Source organism: Myotis myotis, unplaced genomic scaffold (assembly GCF_014108235.1).
Source record: "Myotis myotis isolate mMyoMyo1 unplaced genomic scaffold, mMyoMyo1.p scaffold_m19_p_1, whole genome shotgun sequence".
Taxonomy (NCBI): Eukaryota; Metazoa; Chordata; class Mammalia; order Chiroptera; family Vespertilionidae; genus Myotis; species Myotis myotis.
In genome coordinates, this window is record NW_023416313.1 from 70,288,649 (window position 1) to 70,305,774 (window position 17,126).

A 17,126-nucleotide genomic window follows, 5' to 3' on the forward strand; every position below is an offset into this window, starting at 1 on the left:
ACCTCCAGAAGTCTTTAGCCAGACTTATCATACATCATAGTCTCAAATATAATTTGTACATACGTATAAAAACTGATCTAAGAGTCTAAGACTTCAGGACCTAAAAGAAAGTTCCAAATGAATATTTCTAACTCCTCAAACTGTCATTAGGCTTCTAATGCTTACGAGTGCTCCAGACTCCCTTATTATATCTCTGCGATGCAGATTGCTTGGTTTCTGTCGGCTTCCTCCTCACCTTCAACCCCTCTTCCTCTCGACTTAGGGATCACCTACTAATCCTTGGTCTGAAATGAGTCCTCTTCATGAATGAGAATCGACTACCAAATGAGATACATGTACTTGGATATCTTCCTTCTCTAAATGTTCTGGTGAATACCAACCCCAAATTAAAACCAGATTATCATATCATCATCCAAAATCAGAAGCGGAAACAGGAAACAAAGACTCCAATACATATAAATTAGATACTCAGAAGACAGGCATTGGCATTAAACTGCTTCAAAACTTCACAAGATAATACCAGTTTTGTACTTTATTTTCAACATCAAAGAACCACAGACCAATTGGAAACAGCAACCTTTTTCCAGATAGGCTATCAATCTCCTTTATTTTGTAAGGCAGAAGCTGAGCAAGAGAGATGCAGATGTGATTTCTATGCAGCAGAAGCCTAGGGGAGCCAGAGGTCTTTTTGTCTGCTCAGATACACCAAAATGTTTAACATCATGAAACATAACTTCTTGGAGTAAACCATGGTTTAAGAAATAGAATGAAACTCTTTTACTTGCAGTTTAATTGACTTTCATGGCCAAATGATAGTGCAAAAAATCTATTTCTTTATTTGACAGTATATTTAACAGAACAAACTGAAGTATATTAATTATGTTTAGTTATGTGTTGTTTTGTTAAAGAAAAAAAGCATCATGCTGTTTCAAAGGGAACAATTTCAAGCACTGTCATCAGGTGGTGAGTTCGAGAGCCTGAGAGCCAGGCAGACACTAGTTTGGGTCCAAGCTCTCTTACTTCACTGGCTGTGAGACGTTAGGTTTTCACTTCACCTTACCAGGGCCTAATCACTTCACATGTAAAACAGGGATCATCAGTATCCATAACAACAGGTTGTTTTTAGGATTAAAGATAATATTAACCACCTCGTATCTATCCTATATAATAAAAGGCTAATATTCAAATCAACTGAATGGTGGAACAACCAGTTGCTATGACACACACTGACCACTAGGGGGCAGATGCTCAATGCAGGAACTTCCTCCTGGTGGTCAGTGTGCTCACACATGGGGAGCGCTGCTCAGCCAGAGCCGGGCTCATGGCTGGCGAGCACAGCAGTGGCGGCGGAAGCCTCTTTTGCCTTGGTGGCAGCACTAAGGAATGGGACTAAGCTGGCAGTTGGACATCCCCTGAGGGCTCCTGGACTGCAAGTGGGTGCAGGTCGGGCCGAGGGGACCCTTCCCCCCCTCCCCCAAGTGCATGAATTTCATGCACCGGGTCTCTAGTATCATATATCATATATCTATATCTATATCTATATATCTATCTCTATCATTGATATAAATGACAGTTAATTGTAAATTTTTGTTGGTCAAAAAGGTCAAAAGAGTAAAGAGGTAATACATGTTAGCCACTATCATCATCATTAAATGGTAAAAAAAAAGTTGACAGAACCTGTAGGAAAAGAGCAAAATTAATCCCATACCTTTCATTCTGGGGCATGATAGTAAGAACCTAGGAAAATTCCTAAGCAAGTGGAATGCGGAAACTGAGATAAGAAAATTAAACAAGGCCAAACAGTTTGGGCAGCTTACAGCCTCTCTGTGAATCATAAGATCTTATCTTCCCCAAATAAGGACACTTGAAAGCAAATGGTTTATACCTCTCCTCCCTAACCAGAGAACACATAACTTAAATCACCCTGGCTTGGGAAAATAGAGAACAAAGACCCATTTCATGCCATTTGTGCCAGCCAAAATATAGCCATCTTGGGGAAGCGGGGAAAAAGGGTGAGTTTTATCTTATGGGCTAAACAAAGAAGTACGCCTTCTTAAGACTTGCCAAATAAGATGACCAGGTGAATGTACAAACATTCCCAGATAAGCCACAACAATGTAGAAGGGGATGTTGAAACTTAGTCTGCTATGTAAGATATCTGGCAGGGAAGCTTTGAAATCTACAGGAAGAAGGGTATAAAACCCCTTGAACCTTCTCGAGGTGTGCACTCAGATTAGCTGAGTTGCCAGCTTATGCTTTATGCCAAGTGTATTATGAATAACTTCCCTTGCTTAGATTCAACACAGCTATCTGTCACTCATTTGAAATCTTTCTTATGGCACTGACAAGAGCCCAGGAAGGGACAGACACCCCTCTGACTCAGGGGGCTGTCCAGTAACAGTTCCTCAAGTAAATGAAAAGAACCTCTATTTTCTATATGTTTTATACACACTAAAAATAAAAAGATAGTCATGGATTGCAAAGGCACCTCACCACCTTTGACTTTTCAGTTGGCATTGGATATGGAGCAAAAAATATTGAGAAGGCCTAGAGAAATGACTCATGAAGAGATCCCCCTTCCACCCACCTTTAGAATATAAAGCAGTTGAAGGAAGAGCTTTAATTAAGCCTATTGATGTCTTCTGATTCATGTTTTCACCTCTGTAGCCAATAAGCCCAGGGGCCCTATAGACAGCACAGAACCAGGCCCCAGAAAGAGAGACTGTAGGCTGCATTAAGGAGGGGCAAACTTTATCCTAAGGTTGAAAATAATATTACCAAAAAAAGAGAGAAAAAGAAACTTCAAGAAACTGCAGTTCCAAAAAGAATCAGTTGCTCTCTAAGCACCTTTGAAGAAATCCACAGTTTTTGTATCATGTTAAATTAAGTACTAGAGAACATTGCTGGTGGTTTACTTCGAAATGTGTAATATCCTAATTAGACATACTTTTAGTTAATATTTTAATTTTTTTTTCTAAGAGGAAATATTTATGAGATTTGAGCTAAGATATCATGTTCAGTGGTCTGCTTAGAAAGAAAACATTCTTCAAAATACGTTGAAAAGGGCCTTCTCTCCTATAACTGAAATTAACAGGCTATTTATAAAGCAAGTGCTGATAGGCAGAGCACATTGAATGGAACGAATTATTTTAAAGCAGAGCAAGTCAAAATATACCCTTTCACATAAGTGACTGAGAAGGTGGGTTATAATTCACTTTAAATGAAGTAAATACCAAGTCTTGGTAATATTTAACTGTGTAGGAACATCTACCTGTAATAATGAAATTGGCACTAATAGGTCCTCAATATATATTTACTGAGCTAATGGATTAATGTAAATTACAAGCCTATGCAGGTAGTTATTCTATACGATACGTTACATTTTAGTTATATTGTCTTTATTATAATTATTGGCCAACGAACTTGACTATAATAGAGATTTGTTAACAAAGAAATATTATCCACTGTATTAATGCTAATTAATCTTTCTTTCGAGGAATAAAAGGGACACAGTGAAAGGCATCCATTGAAAAATGTTTATTGACTTTTGAGATTTAGATTTCACCAGGTTAGGATCCTTCCTTTAGGAAAAAAGTTTATGCCATCATGGAAATATTATCTATAAAATGATATCAGTATCCCTGAAAAGTTAACAGCAGCAAACTGTGGCTGTAACATATGAAACATCTAGAATCTGGATAAAGCATAAAATAGCCACTGATCTCTGGAATATTTCAAAATATATAACTGCATTTACTTAAGTTTTTACAACAATTCTTTAGGTAATTTTAACCTATTAAAGTCTGTATATGTACAGGGTGTCCCCAAAAATGTATATACACACTTCAAATGATTATAAAGTTAGTGTTTATTAACATACAGTTCATTTTCAAAATTAAGTGAGTTATCAGCTGTTAAAGTTTGTGTACATTTTTTGGGACACCCTATATATTTTTCCTCTCCTTCCTTATATTGTACATCCCTTGCCATGTGATATGTGACTACAGAACAGTCTATGGAGACAAGTAATGAAGAAAAGAGAAGCTATAGAAGGAGAAAAACTATGAGATGGTAGAGATAATTGTACATTTACCTAAGTATATAAATTTACCTAAGCGTATAGACTCTTTTTATACGAGTGAGCAAACACTTTTATTTTACATTTGCCTGCAGCATTAGGTATTTTGCATATATAGATGGGACCTGTATTAAACCAGAGTGAACATTAACTCATGCTGTTCAGGTATAATTTTCTGAAAGGGCCACTTTCTCTTTTCATTTTACCTAAGTACAGCATTTAAAGGTAGAGATTTTATAAATTTAAACTTGCCTCATTATCTATATATTCCCCCTGCCACCTTCATCCCTTATTTTATAATTTGCCTTATGTTATTGATATAATCTGTTTACTTACCTTTCGCTCTAAGCAGAATGCAATTTCATCAGTTCATGGGACTCTTGGAACCCTGAATGCCCCACGCAGAGTGTGTTCTTATTAAATGTTTATGGAAGTAATGTGTGTTCTTGCACTTTCCTCTTCTAACTACATTTTTTTGCTATTTTTCATTGATTTGGGGGTGCTTTTTGCAAGGACCAGAGTAATTTTTCTCTCCATCTTTACCCTCATCAATCCTTGTCTTTTATAGAGAAAGCATAATTTTTGAGGGTGATTAAATACAAATAGCATCTTAAAGAACAACAATAATTTTAAAACCTTTTAGCTTATTCATTACTTATTACAGATATAAAAATATTGGGATTGACTAATACCAGTATATTAACATATAAATTTCTTCTTTTATCATAGCCATCAAAATTTGAACAATTGATAGGAGCAACTTCACTTAAAGGGCACTTTTAAAATTTACCCAGTAAATGGTAACATCTGCTAGAAAATAAAGGATTACTTTTTTTCTTTTAATCAAGCAGTCAAAAAGAAGTTACTTAGTAATATGAGGGGCCAAAAGATGGTTTTTAAAATAGTTCACCACTTCAACAATGTTTTCAGGGTAATGGGACAATTCTCTCAGGTTTTTCATTTCTTATGTTTTTCAAAGCAAATAAAAATTATAATCTTTCATTTTCAATAGTACATTATGTTTTTAAAAAAATCCAAATCTTAGAAATTCATTCACAGGTTTAGCTAAGAGAAGCCATCTGACTTTTCTGGCAAATACACTAGCACAAAGGCTCAAGCCTCTTACCATCAAATCCATCCTCTTCCGACCCTAGTTCATCATCTGAGCAGATGTTTAGGACATTTACCAGCATCTCAGTCACTAAAAAGAAAAAAAAAAAGAAAGAAGTCCAGATTTTTCTATTATAACCTTAATTATTACTCAGGCATTTTTAATGAGCAAGCTTAGCAATAACATTTCTTACCTAGTTTGTATATAGAATCTCTTGCACAGTAGTTTCTATAAAACCCAGGTCTAATATTATTAGTTCATGCCTACAAAATCTAATAGTAAGGCTTACTGGCTACAGGTCAGCAGACAATAGAGAAATAAAATATGTGGATGTGAAAATACTACAAATTTATGAAGGAGGTTACTTTTGAATTTTTATTTATGTGTATAGTGAGATCTAGATCTAGATCAGGTTATGACAGGCATGTGTTTTGTGTTTAATAAAATTTGTTGATTCCTTAATAAACTATTTAAATGTAGATATTGTTAAGTCCTATATAATAAAAGTGTAATATTCTAAATGTCTGGTTGTCTGGTCAGCAGTTCAACCAATCAAAGCGTAATATGCTAATGATATGCTAAGGTAGCTCAGCCGCTCGTTATGATGTGCATTGACCACCAGGGGGCAGATCCTCCGATCGGTGGGTTAGCTTGCTGCTGGGGTCCAGCCGATCGGGACTGAGCGAGACAGGCCGGACATGCCCAGGAGCCCTCCCGCGGTCCTTTCCCAGCTGGCCAACCTCCTGCATCTCTCCCCAGCCCTGAGCGCGCACCAGAGGGGTCCCTCAGCCTGGCCTGCACCCTCTCGCAATCTGGGACCCCCCCAGGGGATGTTGGAGAGCCAGTTTCAGCCAGATTCCACAGGGACCTCTAGTTTTATTATAAAAAATACTTTAAAAATAAAGGTTAGGTAAGTTTAATAAGAAATTTCGTTGAGTAAATAGATTATATAAAAGTATTATACACAGAAATTTTGTATTGCAGCACTTTTACATTGATGTGCAAGCTATGTACACTGAACATTTCTTAAAATTAGGCTGTATTCTATCATGATGTAAAAAGATGATACATAAAGAATGAGTCAGTATATCACCACTAGGCCTCCTGAATTTAAAGCTCAAGTTCAAGGGCTGCAGCCTTGCCTCAAAATTTTTGCTTAGGTTTAGGTCAAAACATAAAAAGAAAGGGGAAAGGAAGGAAAGAAGGTAGGAAGGAAAAAAAGGAAGGAAGGAAGGAAGAAAGGAAGGAAGGAAGGAAGGAAGGAAGGAAGGAAGGAAGGAAGGAAGGAAGGCCAGCCAATTGTGGAAAACTGGGGCAGGTTAATAGACAACTTTTTAAATGTAAATTTGTCTCACCTTGTAACACAATAGCCACTATATTTTTAATAAGCTATTTTGTTGTTGTATTGTAGTCCTTCAAAATACTATAGTCATTAATCACTATTACACAATGATTCTCTTTTAAATATGTTTTTATTAATTTCAGAGAGAGGGAGAGAGTGACAGAAACATCAACGATGAGAGAGAATCATTGATCAGCTGCTTCCTGCATGTCTCTACTAAGGATCAAGTCCGCAACCCATGTATGTACCCTGACCTGAAATCAAATCATGACCCGCTGTGTTCATGGATCAATGCCCAACCATTGAGCCACACTGGCAAAGATACAATGATTCCTTTTTATATTAGAAATGTGAGGAAAGCATTGCCATGATAACCTTTATATTTGATGACTAGTTTGTAAAATAAAATAGTACTTTTAAATTATAATATAACAAGATTTTTAAAAGACAGTCATTATGACTTGAAGCCCGTTAAAACAGGATTTCTGTTATTTCTGAGTTCTATTATTCTGCGATTATTAATTCTCCTACTATCTCCTATTTATTTTGTTGCCCCTTCATTCATTATATTTGTTTAATAGGATACTCACTGACACTTTCAAATCATCTCTCTCATGGTGCAATTTGTCAGTTTTATTGGTTAAATCAGTGATTTGCAACCTTTTATCATCTCATGGCACACATAAATTAATTGCTACAATTCTGCAGCTCACCAAAAAATATACCTTTTACTGATGTGACAAAAAAAAAAGGTATAATTTTGATTCATTCACATTGGATGGTTATTGTTGTGTTGGCTGTTGTCATCTTTTTTATTTGACAATGTAAGGGAAAAGGGGACAGTGACCATGACTAAATAGTCCAGTATTGCATTTTTAAAAAAATTCTTGCAGCAAACCAGTTGAAAATTGCTGGGTTAGACTGAAGTGTTTCATAGTAAAATAGCCCCATCTCTTCTCCTTTCTACGCCATTCCATTAAGCATTTTAGGATCCACAACCCACCTTTTTCCCCAACAAATGGCAGAGACCAAGTGAAAACATCCATGAAATTTGGAAGCCAGTATGGATGAGGAGAACAGTTGAATTGCCTGATATTCATGACGTTGTTCTCATACTTCAATACTGCAGCTGAAAATGACAAAAAGAGTGATATTAGATTCACAAGCACATATATCTGCTTCTCCACATGTTTGGGTTGATCAAGACAATTCAACTATTTGACTTAAGTTCCAAAACACCAAGGCAATTAGTTTAATTAATCATTAATGTTACAGTACTTTTGGATCTGAACTTCACTTGGTGTAATGGGTGACTGCATAATATATGAATATTAAATATGAAATGGCATTGTAATTTGGAAAATCCTATCTAATAAAAGACAAAAAGGGTAATTGACCGTACCTTTGCTATGCTTCCCATTGGCTAATCAGGGAGATATGCAAATTAACTGCCAACTAAAATGGCGGCCGGCAGCCATGCAGCTGAAGCTAGGAGGAGGCTTGCTTGCTCCAGTGATGGAGGAAGCCAAGGTTCCCCACCTGCCGCGGCCTGGTGCTGAGCTCGTAAGCAACAAAGTTTCAATTATAGAAGCTAAACAAACCCCAGATACCTGCTTTCAGCAGGCCGTGGCCTCAGAGCTGGGAGCGAGAAGGAACCGGCTTTGAGCTCCAGTGATGGCAACAAAGTTTCAATTATAGAAGGTAAACAAACCCCAGAATAAAAAAGAAAAAAAGAAAAAAAGGAGAGGCTGGGAGCTTCAGTCGCCGGCCAGCCTGAAACGGCCCTCAGCCCCTCACCCAGACTGGCCAGGCACCCCAGTGGGGACCCCCACCCTAAAGGGGGTGTGGCCAGCCTGCAAACAACCATCAGCCCCTCACTCAGGCTAGCCAGGCACCCAAGGGGGACCCCCACCCTGATCCGGGACACCCTTCAGGGCAAACCAGCCGGCCCCCACCTGTGCACCAGGCCTCTATCCTATATAGTAAAAAGGTAATATGCAAACTGACCCTAACAGCAGAAAGACTGGGAATAACTGGTCACTATGACACACACTGACCACCAGGGGGCAGACGCTCAATGCAGGAGCTGCCCGCTGGTGGTCAGTGCGCTCCCACATAGGGGAGCTCTTCTCAGCCACAAGCCAGGCTGATGGCTGCCAGTACAGAGGTGGTGGTGGGAGCCTCTCCTGCCTCCTCAACAGTGCTAAGGATATCCGACTGCAGCTTAGGTCTGCTCCCCGCTGGCAAGTGGACATCCCCCGAGGGCTGCCGGGCTGCCAGAGGGATGTCTGATTGCCAGCTTAGGCCCAATCCCCTGGGGAGCAGGCCTAAGCCAGCAGGTGGTCATCCCCCGAGTGGTAACCAGACTGCGAGAGGCACAGGGCGGGCTGAGGGACTTCCCCCCTGCCCAAGTGCACAAATTTTTGTGAACTGGGCCTCTAGTATTTATATAAAATAGTTAATGAAATATCTTTCAGGAATCGAATCCAAGAACATTCTGGTCCTACTTAATAACTGATGACACTAATAAAAGTGGCATAGCTAAGCCAGTTTGACATCATTTAATAATATAATTTATTTCTATTTTTTACAAGGCATACTTTTTCCTGGTAGAACTCACAATACTTGGACAAAATAGTTTAAATTAGATTGCCTTCTTGAGTTAATAAAGTTTGGATTGAATTCTGCATAAAATAATATGCCTGTATCTGACTCCACCCTTGATTTCTGAAAAGGATGAACCACCCATAATTTAGAAAAATGAATCTGTCTTCTCACTCTACTTTCTGGATATAGGTGGATATGCTCTTACATATAGATCTTCAGCCTCTCACTTGTAACCAGATTCAGAAATTCACTCTCTTTTTTTTTAAACTGTTTTTTTTTCTTTTTCTTTGAGAGAGAGAGAGAGAGGAAGGGAGGAGAGAGAGAGAAACATAGATGACATCATCAGCTCCCTCCTGGACCACCCCCTACTGTGGATCAAGCTGGAAACCCAGGGCCATGTGCCCTAACTGGAAATCTAACTGGGAACCTTTTGGTGCATGGGACAATGTCCAACCAACTGAGCCACACTGGCCAGGGCCAGAAATTCATTCTCTAGCAATCCTGATACAGGATTAGCAGGTCTCTGTGAGTACTTTCAATGAAGAAAAAGCAACCTGTTTAATGGTATCATCTCTTCTATGAATAGATAATTTTAGATTATGGGGAATTGTCAAGTTAAGTTTAATGTGTTTATACCAATCCCTGATCCTATTTCTGCCTTCAGGAAAAATACAGAACAAATATACCTCTGTTTCTGAATAACAGTTTTTAAAATATTAAGAACCATATTCTCATATACCATTCTGAACTTAGACAAAATTTCATTTTTATTATTCTATCATGGCATAAGCAACATTTTATTAGTGGAAATTATTGAACAGATCCTAGATAATGTCATATACATTGTTGTTTCTGTTTTTCTGTTTTTGTTTAGGGGTCTGAAATATAGGAAAATTAATTATTTCATTACTTAAAAAATTTTAGACTGACTTTTATATAAGGGTATGTTGTAGCATGTGATTATAGATATCAAAACAAAGGTAGCCCTTACAAGTCTGTTTTTGAAGAGCTACTTAAAGTTTACTGGGTTTGAACTTTTACATTACGATCTGTACTAATATCACTTCTTATTTAATTACTAGAGGCCCGTGCACAACATTCGTGAACTCCGGAGGTGGGGGGGATCCCTCAGCCTGGCCTGCACGCTCTCACAGTCTGGGAGCCCTTGGGGGATGTCCGACTGTTGGCTTAGGCTTGCTTCCCGCTATCCTTAGTGCTGCCATGGAGGCGGGAGAGGCTCCCGCCACCACTGCTGTGCTCGCCAACCATGAGCCCAGCTTCTGGCTGAGCAGCACTCCACCTGTGGGAGCACACTGACCACCAGGGGGCAGCTACTGCATTGAGCGTCTGCTCCCTGTGGTCAGTGCGCATCAGAGCAACCGATCATTCCACCGTTCAGTTGATTTGCATATTAGTCTTTTATTATATAGGATAGAGGCTCATTGCACGAATTCGTGCACCAGTGGAGTCCCTTGGCCTGGCCTGTGGGATTGGGCCGAAACTGGCTCTCCAACATCCTCTGAGGGGCCCAGGATTGTGAGAGGGCGCAGGCCAGGCTGAAGGACCCCACTGGTGCACGATCAGGGCTGGGGAGGGATGTAGTGGGTTGGCCAGCCAAGGAGGGACCGCGGGAGGGTTCCTGGGCATGTCTGGCCCATCTTGCTCAGTCCTGATCAGCCAGACCCAGCAGTAAGCTAACCTACTGGTTGGAGTGTCTGCCCTCTGGTGGTCAGACATGCCATAGTGAGTGGTTGAGCTGCCTTAGCATATCATTAGCATATTATGCTTTGATTGGTTGAGCGGACAACCGGACGACCGGACACTTAGCATATTAGGGTTTTATTATATACGATATATCTTTTTAAAAAATTGATTCCAGAGAGAGGATGGTTCATCCTTTTCAGAAGGATGAGAGAGGGAGGGAGGGAGAGAGAGAAAAAGAGAGCGATTGATTGGTGATCTCTCCTATGCTCCCTGACTGGGGATTGAACCTGCAACCTACGTATATGCCCTGATGGGAATTGAACCCACCACCTTTTGATGAACAGGACTGTGCTCCAACTAAATGAGCTACACTGCCCAGGGCACTTGACAATATTCTGAACATACATTGCTTTCATAACTCTACATTTGCTCTTCCAACTGGAATACTTTCCTTTTTTTTTTTTTTTATTGCTTAAAGTATTACAAAGGGCATTACATATGTCTCCTTTTTGGAATACTTTCTTAGAAACTGCTGAATATCCAAATTCTTCCCAACCTTTGGTATTCAAACACTATCCCTTCAATGAAATATTTTCTGATTTCTTCTGGTGATATATAATCTTTCTTTCCTCAGAATTCTAAAAGCCCTTGACTTACACTTTTATGTTGCATTTATCATTCAATTTTGGTCATAGCTATTCTATGTATATATGTAGATACCTAACATTTCTCTATTTCTTTAGGGAGAAGGTCCATACAACAGATTTTCTATTTCTCTGTGCTTCACATTCTTCCTTTTCAGCATAGATGACTAGAAGCACCTTGATATTTCCCCTACTATTTTTTTCAAGAAAATCCTTCCTAATTATTCTGACCCTATCTCATATGAGATGGCTTCAAGAGCCTTTTGCCCACCTGCTCACCCCTGCTCATCAATGACAATGCTGCTGTTAAACTGTGGTTCAGAACTAATACAATCTCCTTGGTGGGTTTGCTAAGTGCAGAGAATGGGAGAATAGATAGTTTTCTGTGATTTGGATGCCACATATATTGTATGACAGCCTAATCATTCATGGAAGTTTTCATTCAGCAGCTGTAGTTAACTAAAATCACACTTGAGAACAGTAAGGTCTTTGCTTTGCATAATGGTTCTTCCTGACCAATGAAGAATTATAGGAAACAGAATTACAGACACTTTGGGGTAAGAACCTCAGATAGTGTAGTCAATATCGGTATGAAGGGAGTTCCTCTCCTCTTCCCATGGAATTCTGAATTCTGCATATATTTTTGTAAACCCATTTTTTATTCACATTAATGCTTGCATTTATGCCATATGTCATTTGGCCAGGGGATATACTCATATAGTATCAAAACATGTAAAATGAAAAGCTCTTGGCAAATTACCATACCAATGCTTCTGATCCACCAGATGGGAAAGATAAAGTATTTCCTATTTTGGCTAAGTGCTACCTGAACACTGGCTCCATGGTACAAGGTCTCTATTATTTCAGAATACTGCATATTCATAGCAGGTGAGTATCCTCATAGCTTCCAAAGAATGTTTTGAGGTTCTAAGTTGTCTTTTGATGAATAATTTGCCCTCTAAGTTTCTACCAGTTTTTGTAAGCATTACAGCAGGAGGAAAGAAAATAAGAGTTGTAACTAATAGTGCCCTGCAGGAATGGGAGAGGCTTTATGTAGAATATGTAATTTAATCCTTACTACAAATCTGAGGAGCGGGCATGACTACCCTTATGTTACAGACTAAGGAATTGAGGCTGAGAAATGAAGTGACTTGCTCAAGGCCATGCAACCAGCAACTGGCAGATCTCACTCATATTTAAGCTCAGCTTTTACTGATACCAAATTCACTGTTTTTCCACCTTTCCCTCTGTCTCTCATATATTATAAATGCATGAATTCTAGTCCTAGTCATTGTACTAATTTAACTTTCAATATGGTTGTCATCATTAAAGATATTTTAGCTTTTGCCAAAATACATGCTTGAGAAAAATAAAATAGGATACAAATTCACAAGTGAGAGCAAGGCTTGTCCAAAAGCTAAAACAGTTTTTTTGGTAGCTGATGAGATAAAGTGTTTATTCACTTGACATTGTTCAGCACAATTTATCTGAGTGCCTACTAACAAAATAGATACTGTTTTCAGATTCTGTTTTATTAATAGCAGAAATAATAAATTTTAACCGTTGCTACATTTACTAAGCATCTGCTATAGTATAAATCAGGCACTATATTTGGTTCTCTACAAACAATCACAAATCATCACAATATCCCTCAAAAGTGTTCTTATCAATTGCATTTTGAAAATAAGTCAACAGAGAGGTTGTTTGCCCGAGGCCACACTTGAGAAGCAGCAAACCTCAGTGTGGGCCTGAATCTAAAAGCCATGGTCTTCCCATCACGCCACGGTACTCTCCCCCTAACTGCATAAATCATTCAATGTCTACCCAACTGTGGACACAGATTCTCCTTCCACATGTAATCTTTTTATAAAAGAGCACTGAACTGGAAGGCCAAGAGCCCAGACGGCTAGATGGATTCTATCACTAATTACTCAGGAGACCCAGGTCACTAAATGTCTCTAGGCCTCAATGACCTCACCTAACTACATGGGTTTGTCTAGATAACTTATGACTTCTTCCAGGTCTGAGTGATGCTAATGAACTTCTGGAACACAGACCTTATCATTAGTGCAATGATGGATGCATATTCTCAGTAATTTTAGAGGCTATTAATGAAACTTTTTTCTTATTTTACTATCGTTTAGAAAAACAAATTTGAAAATGCAAGTATACCAATATGCCTTCTTTTTTCTTTAGCAACATAAAATATCCATGCAAAAGTACTTCTCAAATTACTGTTATTCATGAATTCTGATGTTTTGTATATTACAAAAATATATGAAAAAAATGAAACCAAACAATCCCAAATATCTACAGTCACGAAATTCACAGCTAACAGTTCCTCTTCCACCTCCCACATATTCTGCCCCTGCCCCCTGCCTTTGACTGTCACTGGGATTACAAAACCTAATGGAAGCCCTAACAATGCACTCTTTTCTGAGTTGCTTGAAAGATGTTTATCTCAAGTGCATTGTAAATAAGACAAATGGTTGTACTTCAAGAATCACTAGAGACCACCTCCTGAGACTTCTCTGAGAAATAGAGAAAACAGAACAAAGTCTCCCAGCAAGGAACTCCTCTATTCCACACTATTCCATTAGTGTCATCTAATGATTGTATCGGAGGCCTGGAGAGGAACTGTGACATGCATACAGGCCTCACACGAATCATAATGTAGAGCAGGCCAGACAGCACTGAAACACACGCTCTCCTGTGGTACCGCAGGTATGAGGAACAGTCAGAAGAAAAGTTGGTATAATGGAAAGAATACTAATCCCCATGAATCTTGAGGCCTGCGTGCCAGTTCTCTGATGCCAAAATTACGGTCTTAAAGTTACACCATTACTTGGTCCAATCATTTCATTGTCCCTGTAGAGCCCTCAGCAGGCACCGCAGAGATGCTTACGTAGAAGACATGCGGTCAGTGATCAAGGGCCTGCTCCTACTTGGAAGGGGCCACTGGGCCTCCACTGTTTCGAACGACACAACCAAGCCCCCTGAATATAGTGAAACCCAAGGAATAGAATCTAGATCTTATTCCATTCCTTTGTCTACCAAGCCGTGCGCTAATTGCTGCACCATATCTAAGTCTGTAAATTAAAGGGGTTTCACTTACTGTAAAATTTGAAATTATTTTTATTGATTTTTTTTTTTTTTTTGAGAGAGAGAGAGACAAACATCGATTTGTTGTCCTACTTATTTATGCATTCACTGGTTGATTCTTGTATGTGCCCTGACCAGGGATCAAACCTGCAACCTTGGTGTATTTATATAATGCTCCAACCAACCTAGCTATCCCGTCAGGGCCCCACATTTGAAATTTTGATGAGGCACAAAACACATTTCATAAGAACTTGACAACATTTCTCAACATCTTGTTTACAACTGCCATCACCAGGGAAGCCCATGACGGGGCAATAGGTGGCAAAAATAGAAAGATCAAAGGAGAGCTTCTAATTTAAGGGAAGTTGTGAAAATACTGATAACAAGATGCACTGACCAGCTCACCAAACCATGAGCTCAACACATTCCAAGTGGGTGAAGTGAGTATCAAGGGGAATATAAAGCTCCTTTTCTGAATGACTTTAGTAACCATAATGCACCCAACACACTTTGGGCATTCTCCGTTCTTCTAGGCTGCTTTAAAATAGGGGAGAGGAGACGTCAAAAGAATGGAAATGACACATCTTATTCCCTTTCTCATCCTTCCACTAACATTTTTTATCTCCTATCTCCAACTGACCATCCATTCCCATCTTCAAAAGATGGGACACAGGGACAGAAGAGAATCAAAGATGAGAGATAGGCAAATGGGGGCACTCCGAAATCATTACAATCAATGCAAAAATAGAAAATAAAATGCACAATAAACCTGGGATATTTTTTTATTTTCAATTCTTTGACCCACAGATACCCTAGCAGAAAAACTAGCCTCATTGTGTTTTTTTGGCAAAGTCCTACAGAAGGAGGCAGATGGCTCAATAGGTAAAATTTTTCAGGTGGGATCTATATATTCATATGTCCTTTGGCAGTGGTTTAGGATTATGCTGATACGTTGCATGAAAAGGTTTTTGATTCTGGGAGAGAAGCTATAGTGGGTTTTTTTTTAATCTGTATTTTCCCATAAAAATTTTAGGGTACAATTTTCATTTAAGATTTTGTAAAGATATATATGTATATTCACATATATGCATAGTGTTCATAGTACACATTCTTAGTTAGCATTTATGAACAAAATCTTTAGAATTCTTCCAATTCAAAATCTGACTTCTAACTCCTTTCCTTTTTTCATTCCCGCCATAAATGTCCTCTACTTGCCTGATGAATTCTGTATTCAAAAGATCCATAGACTATCCTAGGTTTAATAATCATTATGTGTTTAATTCTACCAATATTCGTTAGGTTAAATAATAAACATATTTGCTAAATAAATGAAGGAATTAATTATTTTGGTGGGGTGTTATCTTATTGTTTTGTATTAGTAACAAAAGAACTATTTGACCTATATTTTCTTAGCAAATATCAAATAAAAAATGCTACTGTAATATATATTTACATTTTTTATATTGAAATAAATGATCTGGGCAAACAGTTGCTCAAGACCAACTAGGAAGATCTTTAGATTTGAGATAATGGCAGGAAAAAGTAAGAGTTGAGAAAATCATTGCCATTAGACAAAGTATCTGGGTTAATTTTATTCAGTTTCTAAAGCAACTAATATTACATTTATGTCTCTGGCTGTATAGACTCCAAAAATGCTTTAAAAATGTTTATGTCAATGCCCAAGGTTCTGTCCATGCTTAAGACAGGCCTGAGACTCTAGAGCAGTGATGGCAAACCTATGACACGCATGTCAGAGGTGACACGCGAACTCATTTTTTTGGTTGATTTTTCTTTGTTAAATGGCATTTAAATATATAAAATAAATATCAAAAATATAAAGCTTTGTTTTACTATGGTTGCTAATATCAAAACATTTCTATATGTGACACGGCACCAGAGTTAAATTAGGGTTTTTCAAAATGCTGACATGCCAAGCTCAAAAGGTTCACCATCACTGATCTAGAGCAATGGCCCCTGCTGTCAAGCCTACACACCTGAAGGGAAGTCAGTTTCTTCACTTGCTGAGGGAGGCAGAGAACGTTACGCAGGATTGCCTGGGCACTGATGCTACTCCCTTTCAGAAGACTCCCTGCCCCCCCACCCCAGCGCCCCCGCCTGGACCCCATTTCCCTCTCCCACCCAGGACAGGGATCTGATCTAGTTGGTTCTTCATTTGGCTCTGGAACCAGAAGGGTACCAGATATCTCTATGAAGATTACTCCTGAGTTGTGAAATGAGTTCCTAGTATGAAAGAACTGTGGTGCAGTTTGGAGTGAGATTCTCAGGCCTGGTGCCTGGTGACACCATGCTGTGTGGATGGTGCCACCCAGTGCCGAGCGCTCCTGTTGGAAGTCAGGGGTCTAAGGCAAGCTGGCTTCAGATATGCTGCATTTGCTCCTATGTGTTCACATCATGACTGCCAATACATTTTTTACCTTAGTTCACCAAGACATAAATAATCATCTTTCTGTTTTTAAATGGTATCTTCCCAAAGCTTCTGACTACTTTTTGATTGGAAAATATTTGAGGATGCTGAAA

The 17,126-nt window shown here is 38.9% G+C and overlaps 1 protein-coding gene across 3 annotated transcripts in view; it reads right to left on the bottom strand.

The window, feature by feature from the left end:
- Positions 1–17,126, bottom strand: part of PPP3CA (protein phosphatase 3 catalytic subunit alpha) — a 314,121-nt gene that overhangs the window by 30,829 nt on the left and 266,166 nt on the right. For all 3 annotated transcript variants that reach the window (XM_036340758.1, XM_036340768.1, XM_036340778.1), the window contains exons 9-10: positions 7,535–7,660; positions 5,205–5,279 (exon numbers count right to left, since the gene is read on the bottom strand). In XM_036340758.1, coding sequence (XP_036196651.1) covers positions 5,205–5,279; positions 7,535–7,660 — 201 coding nt within the window. The remainder of the gene's footprint in view (positions 1–5,204; positions 5,280–7,534; positions 7,661–17,126) is intronic.